At 43.9% G+C, this 20,791-nt stretch overlaps 1 protein-coding gene and 27 non-coding genes across 28 annotated transcripts; all 28 read right to left on the reverse strand.

The window, feature by feature from the left end:
- Positions 1-88: 88 nt before the first annotated feature.
- Positions 89-161, reverse strand: trnaf-gaa. The gene has a single exon. It is a non-coding gene; the product is annotated as a tRNA-Phe (tRNA).
- Positions 162-549: 388 nt separating this feature from the next.
- On the reverse strand, positions 550-622 carry trnaf-gaa. The gene has a single exon. It is a non-coding gene; the product is annotated as a tRNA-Phe (tRNA).
- Positions 623-1,009: 387 nt separating this feature from the next.
- Positions 1,010-1,082, reverse strand: trnaf-gaa. The gene has a single exon. It is a non-coding gene; the product is annotated as a tRNA-Phe (tRNA).
- Positions 1,083-1,469: 387 nt separating this feature from the next.
- On the reverse strand, positions 1,470-1,542 carry trnaf-gaa. The gene has a single exon. It is a non-coding gene; the product is annotated as a tRNA-Phe (tRNA).
- A 385-nt stretch (positions 1,543-1,927) lies between these two features.
- Positions 1,928-2,000, reverse strand: trnaf-gaa. Its single transcript has one exon. It is a non-coding gene; the product is annotated as a tRNA-Phe (tRNA).
- A 388-nt stretch (positions 2,001-2,388) lies between these two features.
- Positions 2,389-2,461, reverse strand: trnaf-gaa. The gene has a single exon. It is a non-coding gene; the product is annotated as a tRNA-Phe (tRNA).
- Positions 2,462-2,848: 387 nt separating this feature from the next.
- On the reverse strand, positions 2,849-2,921 carry trnaf-gaa. Its single transcript has one exon. It is a non-coding gene; the product is annotated as a tRNA-Phe (tRNA).
- A 388-nt stretch (positions 2,922-3,309) lies between these two features.
- Positions 3,310-3,382, reverse strand: trnaf-gaa. Its single transcript has one exon. It is a non-coding gene; the product is annotated as a tRNA-Phe (tRNA).
- Positions 3,383-3,777: 395 nt separating this feature from the next.
- Positions 3,778-3,850, reverse strand: trnaf-gaa. Its single transcript has one exon. It is a non-coding gene; the product is annotated as a tRNA-Phe (tRNA).
- Positions 3,851-4,224: 374 nt separating this feature from the next.
- On the reverse strand, positions 4,225-4,297 carry trnaf-gaa. The gene has a single exon. It is a non-coding gene; the product is annotated as a tRNA-Phe (tRNA).
- Positions 4,298-4,686: 389 nt separating this feature from the next.
- On the reverse strand, positions 4,687-4,759 carry trnaf-gaa. The gene has a single exon. It is a non-coding gene; the product is annotated as a tRNA-Phe (tRNA).
- A 376-nt stretch (positions 4,760-5,135) lies between these two features.
- Positions 5,136-5,208, reverse strand: trnaf-gaa. Its single transcript has one exon. It is a non-coding gene; the product is annotated as a tRNA-Phe (tRNA).
- Positions 5,209-5,596: 388 nt separating this feature from the next.
- Positions 5,597-5,669, reverse strand: trnaf-gaa. Its single transcript has one exon. It is a non-coding gene; the product is annotated as a tRNA-Phe (tRNA).
- A 395-nt stretch (positions 5,670-6,064) lies between these two features.
- trnaf-gaa lies at positions 6,065-6,137 on the reverse strand. Its single transcript has one exon. It is a non-coding gene; the product is annotated as a tRNA-Phe (tRNA).
- Positions 6,138-6,525: 388 nt separating this feature from the next.
- Positions 6,526-6,598, reverse strand: trnaf-gaa. Its single transcript has one exon. It is a non-coding gene; the product is annotated as a tRNA-Phe (tRNA).
- Positions 6,599-6,986: 388 nt separating this feature from the next.
- trnaf-gaa lies at positions 6,987-7,059 on the reverse strand. Its single transcript has one exon. It is a non-coding gene; the product is annotated as a tRNA-Phe (tRNA).
- Positions 7,060-7,442: 383 nt separating this feature from the next.
- On the reverse strand, positions 7,443-7,515 carry trnaf-gaa. The gene has a single exon. It is a non-coding gene; the product is annotated as a tRNA-Phe (tRNA).
- Positions 7,516-7,903: 388 nt separating this feature from the next.
- trnaf-gaa lies at positions 7,904-7,976 on the reverse strand. The gene has a single exon. It is a non-coding gene; the product is annotated as a tRNA-Phe (tRNA).
- Positions 7,977-8,364: 388 nt separating this feature from the next.
- trnaf-gaa lies at positions 8,365-8,437 on the reverse strand. Its single transcript has one exon. It is a non-coding gene; the product is annotated as a tRNA-Phe (tRNA).
- A 668-nt stretch (positions 8,438-9,105) lies between these two features.
- Positions 9,106-17,037, reverse strand: LOC117824931. The gene is made up of 12 exons (XM_034700439.1): positions 16,712-17,037; positions 15,820-15,963; positions 15,560-15,640; positions 15,286-15,441; positions 15,072-15,149; positions 14,694-14,990; positions 14,117-14,595; positions 13,925-14,024; positions 13,296-13,523; positions 12,082-12,883; positions 11,439-11,648; positions 9,106-11,320 (listed from the first exon to the last, which is right to left on the reverse strand). Exons 2-12 carry the CDS (start codon positions 15,961-15,963, stop codon positions 9,195-9,197), a joined length of 4,701 nt encoding a protein of 1,566 aa, XP_034556330.1. The 5' UTR covers positions 16,712-17,037; the 3' UTR covers positions 9,106-9,194.
- Positions 17,038-17,440: 403 nt separating this feature from the next.
- trnaf-gaa lies at positions 17,441-17,513 on the reverse strand. Its single transcript has one exon. It is a non-coding gene; the product is annotated as a tRNA-Phe (tRNA).
- A 378-nt stretch (positions 17,514-17,891) lies between these two features.
- Positions 17,892-17,964, reverse strand: trnaf-gaa. Its single transcript has one exon. It is a non-coding gene; the product is annotated as a tRNA-Phe (tRNA).
- Positions 17,965-18,352: 388 nt separating this feature from the next.
- On the reverse strand, positions 18,353-18,425 carry trnaf-gaa. The gene has a single exon. It is a non-coding gene; the product is annotated as a tRNA-Phe (tRNA).
- Positions 18,426-18,813: 388 nt separating this feature from the next.
- trnaf-gaa lies at positions 18,814-18,886 on the reverse strand. Its single transcript has one exon. It is a non-coding gene; the product is annotated as a tRNA-Phe (tRNA).
- Positions 18,887-19,270: 384 nt separating this feature from the next.
- On the reverse strand, positions 19,271-19,343 carry trnaf-gaa. The gene has a single exon. It is a non-coding gene; the product is annotated as a tRNA-Phe (tRNA).
- Positions 19,344-19,730: 387 nt separating this feature from the next.
- trnaf-gaa lies at positions 19,731-19,803 on the reverse strand. Its single transcript has one exon. It is a non-coding gene; the product is annotated as a tRNA-Phe (tRNA).
- A 395-nt stretch (positions 19,804-20,198) lies between these two features.
- trnaf-gaa lies at positions 20,199-20,271 on the reverse strand. Its single transcript has one exon. It is a non-coding gene; the product is annotated as a tRNA-Phe (tRNA).
- A 383-nt stretch (positions 20,272-20,654) lies between these two features.
- On the reverse strand, positions 20,655-20,727 carry trnaf-gaa. Its single transcript has one exon. It is a non-coding gene; the product is annotated as a tRNA-Phe (tRNA).
- Positions 20,728-20,791: the final 64 nt, after the last annotated feature.

Raw genomic sequence — 20,791 nt, forward strand, 5'->3', positions numbered from 1 at the left:
AGGTCTTGATTTATACAGCACACAGGGGCAGTTTAGATGGATTTTCTACCAAACAGAAGTGCCTTGCTTGCCTAATACTTGTGCACACTGCCGAAACCCGGGATCGAACCAGGGACCTTCAGATCTTCAGTCTGACGCTCTCCCAACTGAGCTATTTCGGCACAAAGCTGGAGAATAATAGAGTCCTTTGGACCACTGTTAAACATGTCAGTGAAATAAGAGCCTCATTTCACGTGGTTATGTTCTGAAGAGGTCATATTCACACCAGAAGGACCACCTTTGACGATGGCATAGAGATTGTAGTGGGACCTATTTAAACGACATATGGCTTAACTTTTCCTCCTGTCAAAACACACTATGAAACCCTTGTATTCTGAACTTTAACACTTTCTTACCTGTGCTGATTGTGAGCCCCATGCACTAAGGCATACTTTGTAGACAACATTATGCAAGGTCTTGATTTGAACAGAACAGAGGGTCAGTTCAGATGGACTCTATACCAAACTACCAAAGAGAAGTGGCTTGTTTTCCTGACAAACTTGTGCACACTGCCGAAACCCGGGATCGAACCAGGGACCTTCAGATCTTCAGTCTGACGCTCTCCCAACTGAGCTATTTCGGCACAAAGCTGGAGAATAATAGAGTCCTTTGGAGCACTCATGAGATGTTAAACGTGTCATGGAAATAAGGGCCATCTTCACATGGTTATGTTCTGAAGAGGTCATATTCACACCAGAAGGACCCCCTTTAACAATGGCATAGAGATTGTAGTGGGACCTATTTCAAAGAAATATGGCTTAACTTTTCCTCCTGTCAAAACACACTATTAAACCCTTGTATTCTGAACTTTAACACTTTCTTACCTGTGCTGATTGTGAGCCCCATGCACTAAGGCATGTATTGTAGACAACATTATGCAAGGTCTTGATTTGAACAGCACAGAGGGTCAGTGCAGATGGACTCTATACCAAAGAGAAGTGGCTTGTTTTCCTGACAAACGTGTGCACACTGCCGAAACCCGGGATCGAACCAGGGACCTTCAGATCTTCAGTCTGACGCTCTCCCAACTGAGCTATTTCGGCACAAAGCTGGAGAATAATAGAGTCCTTTGGACCACTGTTAAACATGTCAGTGAAATAAGAGCCTCATTTCACGTGGTTATGTTCTGAAGAGGTCGTACTGACACCAGAAGGACCACCTTTGACAATGGCATAGAGATTGTAGTGGGACCTATTTAAACGACATATGGCTTAACTTTTCCTCCTGTCAAAACACACTATTAAACCCTTGTATTCTGAAGTTTAACACTTTTTACCTGAGCTGATTGTGAGCCCTGTGAACTAAGGCATACATTGTAGACAACATTATGCAAGGTCTTGATTTGAACAGAACAGAGGGTCAGTTCAGATGGACTCTATACCAAACTACCAAAGAGAAGTGCCTTGTTTTCCTGATAAACTTGAGCACACTGCCGAAACCCGGGATTGAACCAGGGACCTTCAGATCTTCAGTCTGACGCTCTCCCAACTGAGCTATTTCGGCACAAAGCTGGAGCATAATAGAGTCCTTTGGACCACTCATGAGATGTTAAACGTGTCATGGAAATAAGGGCCATCTTCACATGGTTATGTTCTGAAGAGGTCATATTCACACCAGAAGGACCCCCTTTAACAATGGCATAGAGATTGTAGTGGGACCTATTTAAAAGACATATGGCTTAACTTTTCCTCCTGTCAAAACACACTATTAAACCCTTGTATTCTGAACTTTAACACTTTCTTACCTGTGCTGATTGTGAGCCCCATGCACTAAGGCATGTATTGTAGACAACATTATGCAAGGTCTTGATTTATACAGCACACAGGGGCAGTTTAGATGGATTTTCTACCAAACAGAAGTGCCTTGCTTGCCTAATACTTGTGCACACTGCCGAAACCCGGGATCGAACCAGGGACCTTCAGATCTTCAGTCTGACGCTCTCCCAACTGAGCTATTTCAGCACAAAGCTGGAGAATAATAGAGTCCTTTGGACCACTGTTAAACATGTCAGTGAAATAAGAGCCTCATTTCACGTGGTTATGTTCTGAAGAGGTCATATTCACACCAGAAGGACCACCTTTGACGATGGCATAGAGATTGTAGTGGGACCTATTTAAACGACATATGGCTTAACTTTTCCTCCTGTCAAAACACACTATGAAACCCTTGTATTCTGAACTTTAACACTTTCTTACCTGTGCTGATTGTGAGCCCCATGCACTAAGGCATACTTTGTAGACAACATTATGCAAGGTCTTGATTTGAACAGAACAGAGGGTCAGTTCAGATGGACTCTATACCAAACTACCAAAGAGAAGTGGCTTGTTTTCCTGACAAACTTGTGCACACTGCCGAAACCCAGGATCGAACCAGGGACCTTCAGATCTTCAGTCTGACGCTCTCCCAACTGAGCTATTTCGGCACAAAGCTGGAGAATAATAGAGTCCTTTGGAGCACTCATGAGATGTTAAACGTGTCATGGAAATAAGGGCCATCTTCACATGGTTATGTTCTGAAGAGGTCATATTCACACCAGAAGGACCCCGTTTAACAATGGCATAGAGATTGTAGTGGGACCTATTTAAAAGACATATGGCTTAACTTTTCCTCCTGTCAAAACACACTATTAAACCCTTGTATTCTGAACTTTAACACTTTCTTACCTGTGCTGATTGTGAGCCCCATGCACTAAGGCATGTATTGTAGACAACATTATGCAAGGTCTTGATTTGAACAGCACAGAGGGTCAGTGCAGATGGACTCTATACCAAAGAGAAGTGGCTTGTTTTCCTGACAAACGTGTGCACACTGCCGAAACCCGGGAACGAACCAGGGACCTTCAGATCTTCAGTCTGACGCTCTCCCAACTGAGCTATTTCGGCACAAAGCTGGAGAATAATAGAGTCCTTTGGACCACTGTTAAACATGTCAGTGAAATAAGAGCCTCATTTCACGTGGTTATGTTCTGAAGAGGTCATACTGACACCAGAAGGACCACCTTTGACAATGGCATAGAGATTGTAGTGGGACCTATTTAAACGACATATGGCTTAACTTTTCCTCCTGTCAAAACACACTATTAAACCCTTGTATTCTGAACTTTAACACTTTCTTACCTGAGCTGATTGTGAGCCCTGTGAACTAAGGCATACATTGTAGACAACATTATGCAAGGTCTTGATTTGAACAGAACAGAGGGTCAGTTCAGATGGACTCCATACCAAACTACCAAAGAGAAGTGGCTTGTTTTCCTGACAAACTTGAGCACACTGCCGAAACCCGGGATTGAACCAGGGACCTTCAGATCTTCAGTCTGACGCTCTCCCAACTGAGCTATTTCGGCACAAAGCTGGAGCATAATAGAGTCCTTTGGAGCACTCATGAGATGTTAAACGTGTCATGGAAATAAGGGCCATCTTCACATGTTTATGTTCTGAAGAGGTCATATTCACACCAGAAGGACCCCCTTTAACAATGGCATAGAGATTGTAGTGGGACCTATTTAAAAGACATATGGCTTAACTTTTCCTCCTGTCAAAACACACTATTAAACCCTTGTATTCTGAACTTTAACACTTTCTTACCTGAGCTGATTGTGAGCCCCATGCACTAAGGCATGTATTGTAGACAACATTATGCAAGGTCTTGATTTGAACAGCACAGAGGGTCAGTTCAGATGGACTCTATACCAAACTACCAAAGAGAAGTGACTTGTTTTCCTGACAAACTTGTGCACACTGCCGAAACCCGGGATTGAACCAGGGACCTTCAGATCTTCAGTCTGACGCTCTCCCAACTGAGCTATTTCGGCACAAAGCTGGTGAATAATAGAGTCCTTTGGAGCACTCATGAGATGTTAAACGTGTCATGGAAATAAGGGCCATCTTCACATGGTTATGTTCTGAAGAGGTCATATTCACACCAGAAGGACCCCCTTTAACAATGGCATAGAGATTGTAGTGGGACCTATTTAAAAGACATATGGCTTAACTTTTTCTCCTGTCAAAACACACTATTAAACCCTTGTATGTTGAACTTTAACGCTTTCTTAACTGACCCCCATGCACTAAGGCATGCATTGTAGACAACATTATGCAAGGTCTTGGTTTGAACAGCACACAGGGGCAGTTTAGATGGATTTTCTACCAAACAGAAGTGCCTTGCTTGCCTAATACTTGTGCACACTGCCGAAACCCGGGATCGAACCAGGGACCTTCAGATCTTCAGTCTGACGCTCTCCCAACTGAGCTATTTCGGCACAAAGCTGGAGAATAATAGAGTCCTTTGGACCACTGTTAAACATGTCAGTGAAATAAGAGCCTCATTTCACGTGGTTATGTTCTGAAGAGGTCATACTGACACCAGAAGGACCAACTTTTGACAATGGCATAGAGATTGTAGTGGGACCTATTTAAACGACACATGGCTTAACTTTTCCTCCTGTCAAAACACACTATTAAACCCTTGTATTACGAACTTTAACACTTTCTTACCTGAGCTGATTGAGAGCCCCATGCACTAAGGCATGTATTGTAGACAACATTATGCAAGGTCTTGATTTGAACAGCACAGAGGGTTAGTTCAGATGGACTCTATACCAAACTACCAAAGAGAAGTGGCTTGTTTTCCTGACAAACTTGTGCACACTGCCGAAACCCGGGATCGAACCAGGGACCTTCAGATCTTCAGTCTGACGCTCTCCCAACTGAGCTATTTCGGCACAAAGCTGGAGAATGATAGAGTCCTTTGGAGCACTCATGAGATGTTAAACGTGTCATGGAAATAAGGGCCATCTTCACATGGTTATGTTCTGAAGAGGTCATATTCACACCAGAAGGACCCCCTTTAACAATGGCATAGAGATTGTAGTGGGACCTATTTAAAAGACATATGGCTTAACTTTTTCTCCTGTCAAAACACACTATTAAACCCTTGTATGTTGAACTTTAACGCTTTCTTAACTGAGCCCCATGCACTAAGGCATGCATTGTAGACAACATTATGCAAGGTCTTGATTTGAACAGCACACAGGGGCAGTTCAGATGGACTCCATACCAAACAGAACTGACTTGTTTTCCTGACAAACTTGTGCACACTGCCGAAACCCGGGATCGAACCAGGGACCTTCAGATCTTCAGTCTGACGCTCTCCCAACTGAGCTATTTCGGCACAAAGCTGGAGAATAATAGAGTCCTTTGGACCACTGTTAAACATGTCAGTGAAATAAGAGCCTCATGTCACGTGGTTATGTTCTGAAGAGGTCATACTGACACCAGAAGGACCACCTTTGACAATGGCATAGAGATTGTAGTGGGACCTATTTAAACGACATATGGCTTAACTTTTCCTCCTGTCAAAACACACTATGAAACCCTTGTATTCTGAACTTTAACACTTTCTTACCTGAGCTGATTGTGAGCCCCATGCACTAAGGCATACTTTGTAGACAACATTATGCAAGGTCTTGATTTGAACAGAACAGAGGGTCAGTTCAGATGGACTCTATACCAAACTACCAAAGAGAAGTGGCTTGTTTTCCTGACAAACTTGTGCACAGTGCCGAAACCCGGGATCGAACCAGGGACCTTCAGATCTTCAGTCTGACGCTCTCCCAACTGAGCTATTTCAGCACAAAGCTGGAGAATAATAGAGTCCTTTGTAGCACTCATGAGATGTTAAACGTGTCATGGAAATAAGGGCCATCTTCACATGGTTATGTTCTGAAGAGGTCATATTCACACCAGAAGGACCCCCTTTAACAATGGCATAGAGATTGTAGTGGGACCTATTTAAAAGACATATGGCTTAACTTTTCCTCCTGTCAAAACACACTATGAAACCCTTGTATTCTAAACTTTAACACTTTCTTACGTGAGCTGATTGTGAGCCCTGTGAACTAAGGCATACATTGTAGACAACATTATGCAAGGTCTTGATTTGAACAGCACAGAGGGTTAGTTCAGATGGACTCTATACCAAACTACCAAAGAGAAGTGGCTTGTTTTCCTGACAAACTTGTGCACACTGCCGAAACCCGGGATCGAACCAGGGACCTTCAGATCTTCAGTCTGACGCTCTCCCAACTGAGCTATTTCGGCACAAAGTTGGAGAATAATAGAGTCCTTTGGAGCACTGTTAAACATGTCAGTGAAATAAGAGCCTCATTTCACGTGGTTATGTTCTGAAGAGGTCATACTGACACCAGAAGGACCACCTTTGACAATGGCATAGAGATTGTAGTGGGACCTATTTAAACGACATATGGCTTAACTTTTCCTCCTGTCAAAACACACTATGAAACCCTTGTATTCTAAACTTTAACACTTTCTTACGTGAGCTGATTGTGAGCCCTGTGAACTAAGGCATACATTGTAGACAACATTATGCAAGGTCTTGATTTGAACAGCACAGAGGGTTAGTTCAGATGGACTCTATACCAAACTACCAAAGAGAAGTGGCTTGTTTTCCTGACAAACTTGTGCACACTGCCGAAACCCGGGATCGAACCAGGGACCTTCAGATCTTCAGTCTGACGCTCTCCCAACTGAGCTATTTCGGCACAAAGCTGGAGAATAATAGAGTCCTTTGGACCACTGTTAAACATGTCAGTGAAATAAGAGCCTCATTTCACGTGGTTATGTTCTGAAGAGGTCATACTGACACCAGAAGGACCACCTTTGACAATGGCATAGAGATTGTAGTGGGACCTATTTAAACGACATATGGCTTAACTTTTCCTCCTGTCAAAACACACTATGAAACCCTTGTATTCTGAACTTTAACACTTTCTTACCTGAGCTGATTGTGAGCCCCATGCACTAAGGCATACTTTGTAGACAACATTATGCAAGGTCTTGATTTGAACAGAACAGAGGGTCAGTTCAGATGGACTCTATACCAAACTACCAAAGAGAAGTGGCTTGTTTTCCTGACAAACTTGTGCACACTGCCGAAACCCGGGATCGAACCAGGGACCTTCAGATCTTCAGTCTGACGCTCTCCCAACTGAGCTATTTCGGCACAAAGCTGGAGATAATAGAGTCCTTTGGAGCACTCATGAGATGTTAAACGTGTCATGGAAATAAGGGCCATCTTCACATGGTTATGTTCTGAAGAGGTCATATTCACACCAGAAGGACCCCCTTTAACAATGGCATAGAGATTGTAGTGGGACCTATTTAAAAGACATATGGCTTAACTTTTTCTCCTGTCAAAACACACTATTAAACCCTTGTATGTTGAACTTTAACGCTTTCTTAACTGAGCCCCATGCACTAAGGCATGCATTGTAGACAACATTATGCAAGGTCTTGATTTGAACAGCACACAGGGGCAGTTCAGATGGACTCCATACCAAACTACCAAAGAGAACTGACTTGTTTTCCTGACAAACTTGTGCACACTGCCGAAACCCGGGATCGAACCAGGGACCTTCAGATCTTCAGTCTGACGCTCTCCCAACTGAGCTATTTCGGCACAAAGCTGGAGAATAATAGAGTCCTTTGGAGCACTGTTAAACATGTCAGTGAAATAAGAGCCTCATTTCACGTGGTTATGTTCTGAAGAGGTCATACTGACACCAGAAGGACCACCTTTGACAATGGCATAGAGATTGTAGTGGGACCTATTTAAACGACATATGGCTTAACTTTTCCTCCTGTCAAAACACACTATGAAACCCTTGTATTCTGAACTTTAACACTTTCTTACCTGAGCTGATTGTGAGCCCCATGCACTAAGGCATACTTTGTAGACAACATTATGCAAGGTCTTGATTTGAACAGAACAGAGGGTCAGTTCAGATGGACTCTATACCAAACTACCAAAGAGAAGTGGCTTGTTTTCCTGACAAACTTGTGCACACTGCCGAAACCCGGGATCGAACCAGGGACCTTCAGATCTTCAGTCTGACGCTCTCCCAACTGAGCTATTTCGGCACAAAGCTGGAGAATAATAGAGTCCTTTGGAGCACTGTTAAACATGTCAGTGAAATAAGAGCCTCATTTCACGTGGTTATGTTCTGAAGAGGTCATACTGACACCAGAAGGACCACCTTTGACAATGGCATAGAGATTGTAGTGGGACCTATTTAAACGACATATGGCTTAACTTTTCCTCCTGTCAAAACACACTATGAAACCCTTGTATTCTGAACTTTAACACTTTCTTACCTGAGCTGATTGTGAGCCCCAAGGACTAAGGCATACATTGTAGACAACATTATGCAAGGTCTTGATTTGAACAGAACAGAGGGTCAGTTCAGATGGACTCTATACCAAACTACCTAAGAGAAGTGGCTTGTTTTCCTGACAAACTTGTGCACACTGCCGAAACCCGGGATCGAACCAGGGACCTTCAGATCTTCAGTCTGACGCTCTCCCAACTGAGCTAAAGCTGGGGAACAATTGTCTGTATGGCGGGGGGAAGAAGGGGAAGAAGGGGGGAGAAAAGGGAAGAAAAAAATGCAGAAAAAAAGGAAGGATCCGGGTTCGAATCCAGCCATGGGCAAAACTGAATTTGTTGATTGTGTTTTCAATGCAGTTAATTTCTGATCACATCAGTTTAGGCATGTAAATGTTCTGGAATCTGTGCAAAATGATCAATTATCTTTGCAGTGCAAGTTTTGTGTGAAATATATTACTCATATTATTGAGCAGTATAGCAGTATTTATAGATCTTACTTGTTATACTAGAAGATGTTCTATCGGCTTTGGATTTATGTGTACTAAATTTGTATTTATTTTAATGGTGTTACTTTATGCCTTTAGAACCACAATTGATATGCTGACACTCAAATGTAATAAATAACACTGTAAGATTTTGTTTGAGCTTTTAGAACAGTTTTTAATTACTAGGAATGAATAAAACAAAATATGATCACGAACAGGCACACAAATGAAACTCCAAAACAATTAAGAAAAATGCAATCCAAAAAAACACAACAGAAAAATAAATAATAAAATCAGTAATAATATAAATAATGACATAATAAATAAAAATATCAATAAAATTTGAATGATTGAATGGATTTACAATACTAAATTAAACAAACAAATAGGGCTGCACTAATAAAGTATTAACTAACATTAAAAAAAATCTTTAAACAAGCAACATATACATACATACATATATACACATTTAACTCTTTTTTTTTTTTAAAACTTTATGTTAAGGCTTCGCTCAAAAGCTGCCTTCTGCATGGCCTCTAGCCATTCCTCCCTTGTACAAGTTTCTCTTTCGGGGCAGTATATTTTACCCTTGTACTGGCTGTGGCCAGTTTCTTGTGTACGGAAGGAACCGCACTTCTTACACACATTGGATACTGCTGTGCGTGTGTATTTCCTTTTTTTTGTAGTTTGCTGGGGTTTGTCGGCCAAGGAGGTGGATGACCCAGGGGCAGGGCAGGGGGGCAACGGTGGCACAGCAGGTCCAGGTTGAGCTGCGGGAAACAGCTGCCGCTGTGCAGCTATGGGCCTTGGTTGAATGGGCCTGGGCCCCGGTATTAACTGGATGGAGGTGGCTGGAGGATGGCTGGATGTGGATGCAGGAGGCTGGATGCAGGAGGCTGGAGGCTCGATGAAGGCAGCATGAGGCTTAAAGGAGGTGGCTGGAGGCTGGCTGGAGGAAGCTGGAGGCTGAAAGGAGGTGGCTGGAGGCTGGATGCAGGAGGCAAGAGGCTGAAAGGAGGTGGCTGGAGGCTGGGTGGAGGAAGCTGGAGGCTGAAAGGAGGTGGCTGGAGGCTGGATGCAGGAGGCTAGAGGCTGAAAGGAGGTGGCTGGAGGCTGGATGGAGGAAGCTGGATGCTGAAAAGAGGTGGCTGGAGGCTGGATGCAGGGGGCTAGAGGCTGAAAGGAGGTGGCTGGAGGCTGGATGAAAGCAGCATGAGGCTGAAAGGAGGTGGCTGGAGGCTGGATGAAAGCAGCATGAGGCTGAAAGGAGGTGGCTGGAGGCTGGATGAAAGCAGCATGAGGCTGAAAGGAGGTGGCTGGAGGCTGGATGGAGGAAGCTGGAGGCTGAAAGGAGGTGGCTGGAGGCTGGATGAAGGCAGCTGGAGGCTGGACAAAGGTGGCTGGAGCCTGCCGGATCTTCCTCCTGGCTTGACCTGCTGTATTAGCTGGCAACACATATTTATGCAGCTGATCGGGATGGTGATGCTGAACGGGAAACAGGGGCTGCAGTCTGGCAGGCAGTAAAGGTACAGGTGCCAGTGGCCGTGCTTCAGGCAGCTGCACATCCTTCAAAAGAACTCCAACCTCTTGATTTTTCAGCCGTTTATTGTGCCACTGTATCACGGTGTTCTGATTTACCTCAACAGGTTGAAGAGTAGTCTGCTCCATCACCACTCCGTTGCCAAGCAGCAGCTGCCTAATTTTCCTGTAGTCCTGCAGGATAAGAGACCATCTTGACAGGCTTTCCTTCTCCTTCTTTTTGGGGCTTCTATGGATGTCACAAAGCCTGACAAAGATGGTCTCAATGAGTCTGCAGCAGCTTGGCCACTGTGCAGGGGAGCCTTTTGAGCCAATGACACACCTCTTTGTGCTATCCACTCCAGGGGTAAAACCCGACTGCTGTTTTGGGGTTCTGAAGCGACCAGTCAACAGCCTCTCTTGGTGTCGAGCTGCATACACCACCCGCTGCTTATCAAAATCTGTGAGATTCTGCCACAGACTGACGATGGTGTAGGCCTGCTGATTGGTCAGAGTGAGACCTGTCTGATGGCGGAGCTCCACCAGGTACTCAGCAAGAGCATCCACTCTATCCATCCCAGGCAGGCTGTTTGCATCCACAGCTTGGGTAGGGGCATGTGGATCAGGAGCTGGAGGAGCAACAGGAGCTGGAGGAGCTGGAGGAGCAACAGGAGCTGGAGGAGGGACAAGAGCTGGAGGAGAGACAGGAGCTGCAGGAGCAACAGGAGCTGCAGGAGCAACAGGAGCTGGAGGAGGGACAAGAGTTGGAGGAGCAACAGGAGTTGGAGGAGCAACAGGAGCTGGAGGAGAGAGCTCTGCTGGTGGGTGGAGAGGCGCTTTAGGGGACAAGTTGCTGGATGTCAAGGAAGTGCTGGGGGTAGGAGAGGTACTGGGTGGCTGAACCTCCTCGCATACCACCAGTTCTGCCACAGTGGCTTCTTGGCCCACTTCCTCAATGAATCCCTCATCATCTTCCCCTTGCTCTTCCACATCCAGGTCCTCCAGCTGCTCGGAGGTCTCCACGCAACTGCTCTGCATGTTTTGCAGTGGCTCATTGTTTTGCTGCAGCAAATACTGCAAACCAATCAGCTCCCCTGAGAAAATATAAGAAAATTAAAATGAGACCTGCACACACACACATACAGACACTGTAAATATATATATAACCCTAAACACAAGATGTTTTCAATGCAGTAATTACAAAACCCTCACCTGTGTATTTAGCAGGTGGCACAAAGGTAGGATCCAGTTTCCTGCCAAACACTTGCTCGTACTGGCTGTTGAAGCAATGAACCAACTCTCCTGTGTAACTATGCAGCGGAGATGGTTCAGTTGCAATAGCTTCAGCAGCACGGTTCTGGTTCCAGCGGTGCAGGCCATCCAGGAGGTAAATTTGAAAATTCAAAGCATTGGCGCTGTTTCCTAAAAGAAAGACATAGAAAAAGTTTGCAAAATGAGATTATTATGTTGAGCAAAGTTTCATATCAGCCCCCCTACTGAAAAGCTTGTTTTTCTTATTTCAGGAGGTCACAAAGTAAACTTTTAAATGGGAGGAAAAGGTTAACTGTGGTATCATGCAAAAACAAACAACAAATTTTCAAAGCTCAATTTAGTATTTTTTCTATAATATTGCCATTCTGGTGTGTGTGCATTTAATGACCAAGGGCATTAAGAGATCTTTCATCGATTCATTGTGTTGTTCAGGTCTTTGACCAGAAGGTGGCACAATGATAGAAATATATGACAAAATATCATTGAGTGCATACAGATTGTAGCTGCATCTGTAAGATTACTAATACGTTTTTATAAAGACAGGAATATTAAGTCATTAATACCATAAATCATGAACACAAACCTGGAACGAATCGTACGAGGTGGCAATGGAAGGATTCCAGGGATGTGGAGCCCCTCGCACATCTGTATTTTTTTAGTTGGACACCTCCCTTCGACACAGTTCCTGTTTCTGTGTAAAGTGACACATCTTGGGGATCCTGAATGCATGTCACATGCCGCTTCTGGGTTTTCCAGATGTGCTGCATCCTCTGGATGTTAAACAGGGGAACACCGAGTGCATCCTTCCCCTTGTCACTCATGAGCTCCCACAGAAGCTGATCAAGGAGGAGAATAGTTTTTGCCTCTCCTCTGGTCCTCCTCCTACAGTGCAAGGCCAGCTCTGCCTTGGTTATGTGGCGGTCCAGCTCCCTCTCAGAAAGTGCAGGCCAGTTCTGCTGCATCAGCTGCTCCTTCTTGGCCCTTCGTAGCAGAGCCACATCCCCTGCATCCCACTCAAAAATGCATGCTGACATGCGGGCCATAAAAGTGGGATACAGTTGATGGGCGTCTGTGGTGCAGCCTACTGCCAGCCGCCGCATAAAGTGCCAGATATCAAGGCGAACAATGAGATCTGGCCACCCACTGAAGCGCATCTTCAGTTTTGTCTCACCCCCTTCTTTGCAGCAGCCACAGTCCACATACAAAGCAATGGGGGGAGCCACACCTGCCTTCTGATACCTCTGTATCAAGCCTGCAGCCATCTGGTCCAATCCAGGACCTTCATTTGCCGTCAGGACGCTGATGAGGACCTGGCCCACCTCATTTCCCACTGACGTCAGCCATTGTGCCGTGCCTTTAGCAGGCCCTGTCAGCTTCTTAGTGATCTGAAAATAAATAATTAGACACAGAGTTGTTAGAATTTTGTGTTGGTACAGCATGATCTGAATCATGTACTGTTTATCTGGAGGTCTTCGTTGTGTACCTGTTGTATGTGTATGCTATTTGTGTTTAAGTCTACTGTAAGTGTGTAACTGTGCTGCTGCCTATCTTGGCCAGGACTCTCTTGGAAAAGATATTTTTAATCTCAATGAGCATTTCCTGGTTTAATAAAGGTTATAATAATGTACAATTTATCTCCAAGTAAAACGATTTCTCAACATGTGAAATGATTTCAAGGATCGTATGTGTCAAAAATGTGTTACTCTAGTCTAAAGGAGCCTTAGAAGTAAATTACTGTTTCAGAATCAAAGTCCCAACTTTAATTAAGAATGCAGTTATCCAGATATCAATTCAAACCTTTTTAGTTGAGTCCAGCTTCAAAATGGATCCGTATGTGCTGGTGATATGAGCATTGATATCCTCGAGCCTGTTGAGGATATCGTGGCTGTAAACAGTCAGGATCCATTTGTAGCTGGGGATAACTTCTGGCTGTGGGGGCTCCTGGAAATTGTGTGGCAGCAGGCTAGGGTTGGACATGAAGGCAACACACTCAGAGGTGTATCTGCCTACATGCTGGAGCCACTCCTAAAATGACATTAATTTATAGAAGATACATCTTTACTAATACCCAAACAAAAAACACTGGTGCTTTTTAAGTGACGGTGGCTTTATTAAAAGCAGCAGAGTCAGTAGGTCTTTGAAAAAAGTATAGATGACCAAAACATAATTGAGTAATGGTATTTACATAATGGATGGGATAGATGATAATATTTTACATTTTGCTGGAGTTTATCTAGAATGAAGAATAAATGAACAAGTATGGTGAGGTATATTAATCAGTCTAGAAGAGCAAAAATTGACAGGCAGAGGTGATTGTCTCATGTGAATTAGCCACTGTGGAGAAAGAAGTCTGTGGGTGTGGGTGTGTGTTTTATGTGGCATCATAGTCCTTGGTTCATAATGCTGTTGTGAATTTTACAATTTACCTCACTGTGGTTTTCCTTCAGCTGTCTGACGATTCGTGCAGGCCCATTTCCAAGTGTTCGTTCACGCATGAGGCGAATGACACGTATGTCACAGGCGTACCTTAGAAAGAGTGTTCAAATAAATTACTCAAAAAAAAAAAAAAAAACCTTGTAGAAAAAAAAGTTAACAATTCAGTGTATTGTATTACTTACTTGCGTGTAAGGATGACCCTGAACTCGGATCGGTGGGCCAGGTCAAGTTGCTGGAGGATGTTTTGACCAGTAGAGACATAGCTGCTTCTGCACTTGCTGCAGATCAGTGTCTCTGTAGCAAGGACATAGAAGCAGTCTATGTCTAGCACCTTCCTGACTCTCCTGTGCAAGCCACCCCCAGCTAGTGGATGTCTTGTACAGCTAGGGTTGGTACAAACAAACCGCACCTTCCACAGCCTATATGGCATCCACAGGAAGAGACGGTGGGAGAAGAAACGGTCAGGGGTGGGAGCCTGGTGGTACAACAGGGCTGGTGGTGGAGGATTGTACCAAAGCTGTAGGGAGTCACGCAGCTCCAGCTTTCCACTTGCTCCAACCTTAAAAAGAGCTGCAGACACCCACTTGTGATCTTGCACAGGGAGGGTCTCTGGCCACAAGAGTGGGAGTGCCCCAGAAGACTGTGGCTGAAGGGGGTCCTGCTGTGATAAAATAGGAGCATAGTTATGAAGAGAAGCAACATTAAACAGTAATGGATAAAATAGTATGTGTTATGTTAAAGATTTAAAAAGCAACTTACAGGGTCCATCTCAGCCACATGCACTGGCACGGGGAGAACTGGGGCTGGTCTTTTCACAGCTGGTGGTGGAGCTAGGAAAAAGTCAGATGGGGATGGGCACACAGGGGTACGAGGGCGAGGAGATGGGGGATGGTGAGGAGATGGGGAATGGTGAGGAGATGGGGAATGGTGAGGAGATGGGGAATGGTGAGGAGATGGGGAATGGCGAGGTGATGGGGAATGGTGAGGAGATGGAGGGTTGTATGAAGATGGAGATTGGGAAGTGGTGGCAGCAGCAGAGCCAGGGTTACTTTGTGTCTGTGTAGACAGTTGTTATCAGAAATACAAAGCAGCACAACAGGTTTTTGTGAACCTTAAGTCATAGTCCTTAAAACTTACCCGAGGAACGTTTTTTCTCTGGACATTGAGGTTTGGTTTTGGCGTGTGAACGTGGGAGCCAAACCTCGATCTTTCAAACTGAATAAAGCAACAGAAAAATATAACCAATAATTAAAATGTCTATTTCTATGTCACAAAAAATACATATTTCAGAGGCTTGTGTAACAATCTGATAATAACTGTATTGTAGCTTTATAAAGAAGGTTACGTTTACCATGGACAAAACCAGTTTGGTCTTTTTTACAGGACTTGCTCCCGTTGATGGACCAGCTGTGCATGCAGTGGCTGTGGATCCGGTCAGTCCTGCTGTGGACTGACTGGATTGAGGTTGCACACCCCCAGATGATAAAGCCCTAGCATGCTCCCTTGCCTAAAAAAATAAAACAACAGTAATAAGTTTGTTAGTGTACATAATAAGATAAGCAGTCAACATTCAGAGGAATCACTTTAACCCTTTGTAGTTGTATGTTGAATTTAATTAAGGTTACCTTGTGAAAGCCACAAGAACAGCTCTGAGGTCCTTGAACAAGGGTAGCCTGTCCTCTCAACTGGAGAGGGCACTTCTCTATCTGTAACCACAAGGTAAAGCAATATCAGCTGCAAGAACTGCACAATTTAACTGTAAACTAACAAAAGCACTGAAACAGTATGAAATCTTAACTTACCACCATTTACTATGCCAGTTATGTATTAGAAATGACAGTTAAGTGGATTTCCGTATGATGTGTGTGTACTTGTAAAAGTTTACCATTTGATAGTAGCTGTGCCACTTTTTCTGGCGGGGTGCGGGTCTGTTGCCCTCACCGGAAGACCAAACACCGGTGTCTGCAAACTTTTGCAGGCGTTTGTGCCAGTGGGCATCATCCATGGCCTTATGTGACTTTCCAGACATCTAAAATAAAAATTTGAACGGTTGAAAAATATACACTCAAAACACAGATACTATTACTGGCACTATAGAATGATAAAAGAAACCTTTTCCAATTTGGTTTAAGAAGTGGGAGATTTTTCTCAACCCACTTAGAGATACACGTTACACTGAAGAATAACACTGTCTGAAAATGAAATATAGTAAAAAATACAATAAAAACATACACTATCCCAACTCAAGTATAACTGAGTCAAATGTACCTGGGTAGCTTTATACCCCCACTGAACAAATAACATACCATAACCATTAGCATTATATCACGATCTCTGCACGAACTGCGTCTTAGCGCCTTATTGTCCGCGCTTAATAAAATGAATGTACTTATTTACATTCCTCCACCATTCCGCCATTATGTAACAAGCTAGCGAGACACTTAGTAACACAAGCTTTACCGGCGTTTTGAATGAATGAATGAATGAATGAACAATTTGTAACTAAACAGTGTGCCGTACGTGTACACATGTATGTAATACATACCTACATTAAGCTTTCTGACTATTTTAGATCTATCTTGTGTTTTTTCTGCCGTCGACAGCTTTACAAGTGTCAATGTACTTGTTTACGTCGTATGACCGCTTGTTTACTTACACGACCGTTTTTCGCAACAAGGTATTAACCCTCACTGTGAAACAACACAATGAGAACATAGCTTGGACATTTCTACCAATACATAGATAAAAGTATAGAAATTCGTTGAGACATACTGTACCTTGAACTCTTTTCGCCGGTATTTTTCGCCGTTCTTTCGGAGCGTACCTCTTCTTTGACATCTAGCTCCCGGCCCCAGCTTTGCTCCCGAGTAGCCGGCTCATCGAAAGATGGAGAGTGAGCCCTGATTGGCGGCTCACCAAAAGATCGAGAGCGAGCCCTGATTGGCCGGCTCGTCGAAAGATGATCTTCGCTCCGTGATTGTTCGGCGAAAGATGGATACGGGCATTTGATTGAATTACGAAAGATAGACTTGCTCATATGATTGGCAGACGAAAGATGGAGCTGGCGCTGTGATAGGAGTCAGGGATACGGACGAGCGGTCGTCGGGTACCGCGATTTCGGCACAAAGCTGGAGCATAATAGAGTCCTTTGGAGCACTCATGAGATGTTAAACGTGTCATGGAAATAAGGGCCATCTTCACATGGTTATGTTCTGAAGAGGTCATATTCACACCAGAAGGACCCCCTTTAACAATGGCATAGAGATTGTAGTGGGACCTATTTAAAAGACATATGGCTTAATTTTTTCTCCTGTCAAAACACACTATTAAACCCTTGTATGTTGAACTTTAACGCTTTCTTAACTGAGCCCCATGCACTAAGGCATGCATTGTAGACAACATTATGCAAGGTCTTGATTTGAACAGCACAGAGGGTCAGTTCAGATGGACTCTATACCAAACTACCAAAGAGAAGTGACTTGTTTTCCTGACAAACTTGTGCACACTGCCGAAACCCGGGATCGAACCAGGGACCTTCAGATCTTCAGTCTGACGCTCTCCCAACTGAGCTATTTCGGCACAAAGCTGGAGAATAATAGAGTCCTTTGGAGCACTGTTAAACATGTCAGTGAAATAAGAGCCTCATTTCACGTGGTTATGTTCTGAAGAGGTCATACTGACACCAGAAGGACCACCTTTGACAATGGCATAGAGATTGTAGTGGGACCTATTTAAACGACATATGGCTTAACTTTTCCTCCTGTCAAAACACACTATGAAACCCTTGTATTCTGAACTTTAACACTTTCTTACCTGAGCTGATTGTGAGCCCCATGCACTAAGGCATACTTTGTAGACAACATTATGCAAGGTCTTGATTTGAACAGCACACAGGGGCAGTTTAGATGGATTTTCTACCAAACAGAAGTGCCTTGCTTGCCTAATACTTGTGCACACTGCCGAAACCCGGGATCGAACCAGGGACCTTCAGATCTTCAGTCTGACGCTCTCCCAACTGAGCTATTTCGGCACAAAGCTGGAGAATAATAGAGTCCTTTGGAGCACTGTTAAACATGTCAGTGAAATAAGAGCCTCATTTCACGTGGTTATGTTCTGAAGAGGTCATACTGACACCAGAAGGACCACCTTTGACAATGGCATAGAGATTGTAGTGGGACCTATTTAAACGACATATGGCTTAACTTTTCCTCCTGTCAAAACACACTATGAAACCCTTGTATTCTAAACTTTAACACTTTCTTACGTGAGCTGATTGTGAGCCCTGTGAACTAAGGCATACATTGTAGACAACATTATGCAAGGTCTTGATTTGAACAGCACAGAGGGTTAGTTCAGATGGACTCTATACCAAACTACCAAAGAGAAGTGGCTTGTTTTCCTGACAAACTTGTGCACACTGCCGAAACCCGGGATCGAACCAGGGACCTTCAGATCTTCAGTCTGACGCTCTCCCAACTGAGCTATTTCGGCACAAAGCTGGAGAATAATAGAGTCCTTTGGACCACTGTTAAACATGTCAGTGAAATAAGAGCCTCATTTCACGTGGTTATGTTCTGAAGAGGTCATACTGACACCAGAAGGACCACCATTGACAATGGCATAGAGATTGTAGTGGGACCTATTTAAACGACATATGGCTTAACTTTTCCTCCTGTCAAAACACACTATGAAACCCTTGTATTCTGAACTTTAACACTTTCTTACCTGAGCTGATTGTGAGCCCCAAGGACTAAGGCATACATTGTAGACAACATTATGCAAGGTCTTGATTTGAACAGAACAGAGGGTCAGTTCAGATGGACTCTATACCAAACTACCTAAGAGAAGTGACTTGTTTTCCTGACAAACTTGTGCACACTGCCGAAACCCGGGATCGAACCAGGGACCTTCAGATCTTCAGTCTGACGCTCTCCCAACTGAGCTATTTCGGCACAAAGCTGGAGAATAATAGAGTCCTTTGGAGCACTCATGAGATGTTAAACGTGTCATGGAAATAAGGGCCATCTTCACATGGTTATGTTCTGAAGAGGTCATATTCACACCAGAAGGACCCCCTTTAACAATGGCATAGAGATTGTAGTGGGACCTATTTAAAAGACATATGGCTTAACTTTTTCTCCTGTCAAAACACACTATTAAACCCTTGTATGTTGAACTTTAACGCTTTCTTAACTGAGCCCCATGCACTAAGGCATGCATTGTAGACAACATTATGCAAGGTCTTGATTTGAACAGCACAGAGGGTCAGTTCAGATGGACTCTATACCAAACTACCAAAGAGAAGTGACTTGTTTTCCTGACAAACTTGTGCACACTGCCGAAACCCGGGATCGAACCAGGGACCTTCAGATCTTCAGTCTGACGCTCTCCCAACTGAGCTATTTCGGCACAAAGTTGGAGAATAATAGAGTCCTTTGGACCACTGTTAAACATGTCAGTGAAATAAGAGCCTCATTTCACGTGGTTATGTTCTGAAGAGGTCATACTGACACCAGAAGCACCACCTTTGACAATGGCATAGAGATTGTAGTGGGACCTATTTAAACGACATATGGCTTAACTTTTCCTCCTGTCAAACACACTATGAAACCCTTGTATTCTAAACTTTAACACTTTCTTACGTGAGCTGATTGTGAGCCCTGTGAACTAAGGCATACATTGTAGACAACATTATGCAAGGTCTTGATTTGAACAGCACAGAGGGTTAGTTCAGATGGACTCTATACCAAACTACCAAAGAGAAGTGGCTTGTTTTCCTGACAAACTTGTGCACACTGCCGAAACCCGGGATCGAACCAGGGACCTTCAGATCTTCAGTCTGACGCTCTCCCAACTGAGCTATTTCGGCACAAAGCTGGAGAATAATAGAGTCCTTTGGAGCACTCATGAGATGTTAAACGTGTCATGGAAATAAGGGCCATCTTCACATGGTTATGTTCTGAAGAGGTCATATTCGCACCAGAAGGACCCCCTTTAACAATGGCATAGAGATTGTAGTGGGACCTATTTCAAAGACATATGGCTTAACTTTTCCTCCTGTCAAAACACACTATTAAACCCTTGTATTCTGAACTTTAACACTTTCTTACCTGAGCTGATTGTGAGCCCCATGCACTAAGGCATGTATTGTAGACAACATTATGCAAGGTCTTGATTTGAACAGCACAGAGGGTCAATTCAGATGGACTCTATACCAAACTACCAAAGAGAAGTAGCTTGCTTTCCTGACAAACGTGTGCACACTGCCGAATCCCGGGATCGAACCAGGGACCTTCAGATCTTCAGTCTGACGCTCTCCCAACTGAGCTATTTTGGCACAAGCTGGAGAATAATAGAGTCCTTTGGACCACTCATGAGATATTAAACGTGTCATGGAAATAAGGGCCAGCTTCACATGGTTATGTTCTAAAGAGGTCATATTCACACCAGAAGGACCCCCTTTAACAATAGCATAGAGATTGTAGTGAGACCTATTTCAAAGAAATATGGCTTAACTTTTCCTCCTGTCAAAACACACTATTAAACCCTTGTATGTTGAACTTTAACGCTTTCTTAACTGAGCCCCATGCACTAAGGCATGCATTGTAGACAACATTATGCAAGGTCTTGATTTGAACAGCACAGAGGGTCAGTTCAGATGGACTCCATACCAAACTACCAAAGAGAAGTGGCTTGTTTTCCTGACACACTTGTGCACACTGCCGAAACCCGGGATCGAACCAGGGACCTTCAGATCTTCAGTCTGACGCTCTCCCAACTGAGCTATTTCGGCACAAAGTTGGAGAATAATAGAGTCCTTTGGAGCACTCATGAGATGTTAAACGTGTCATGGAAAT

The sequence above is a fragment of the Notolabrus celidotus genome, chromosome 14 (genome assembly GCF_009762535.1).
Source record: "Notolabrus celidotus isolate fNotCel1 chromosome 14, fNotCel1.pri, whole genome shotgun sequence".
In the NCBI taxonomy this organism is placed as follows: Eukaryota; Metazoa; Chordata; class Actinopteri; order Labriformes; family Labridae; genus Notolabrus; species Notolabrus celidotus.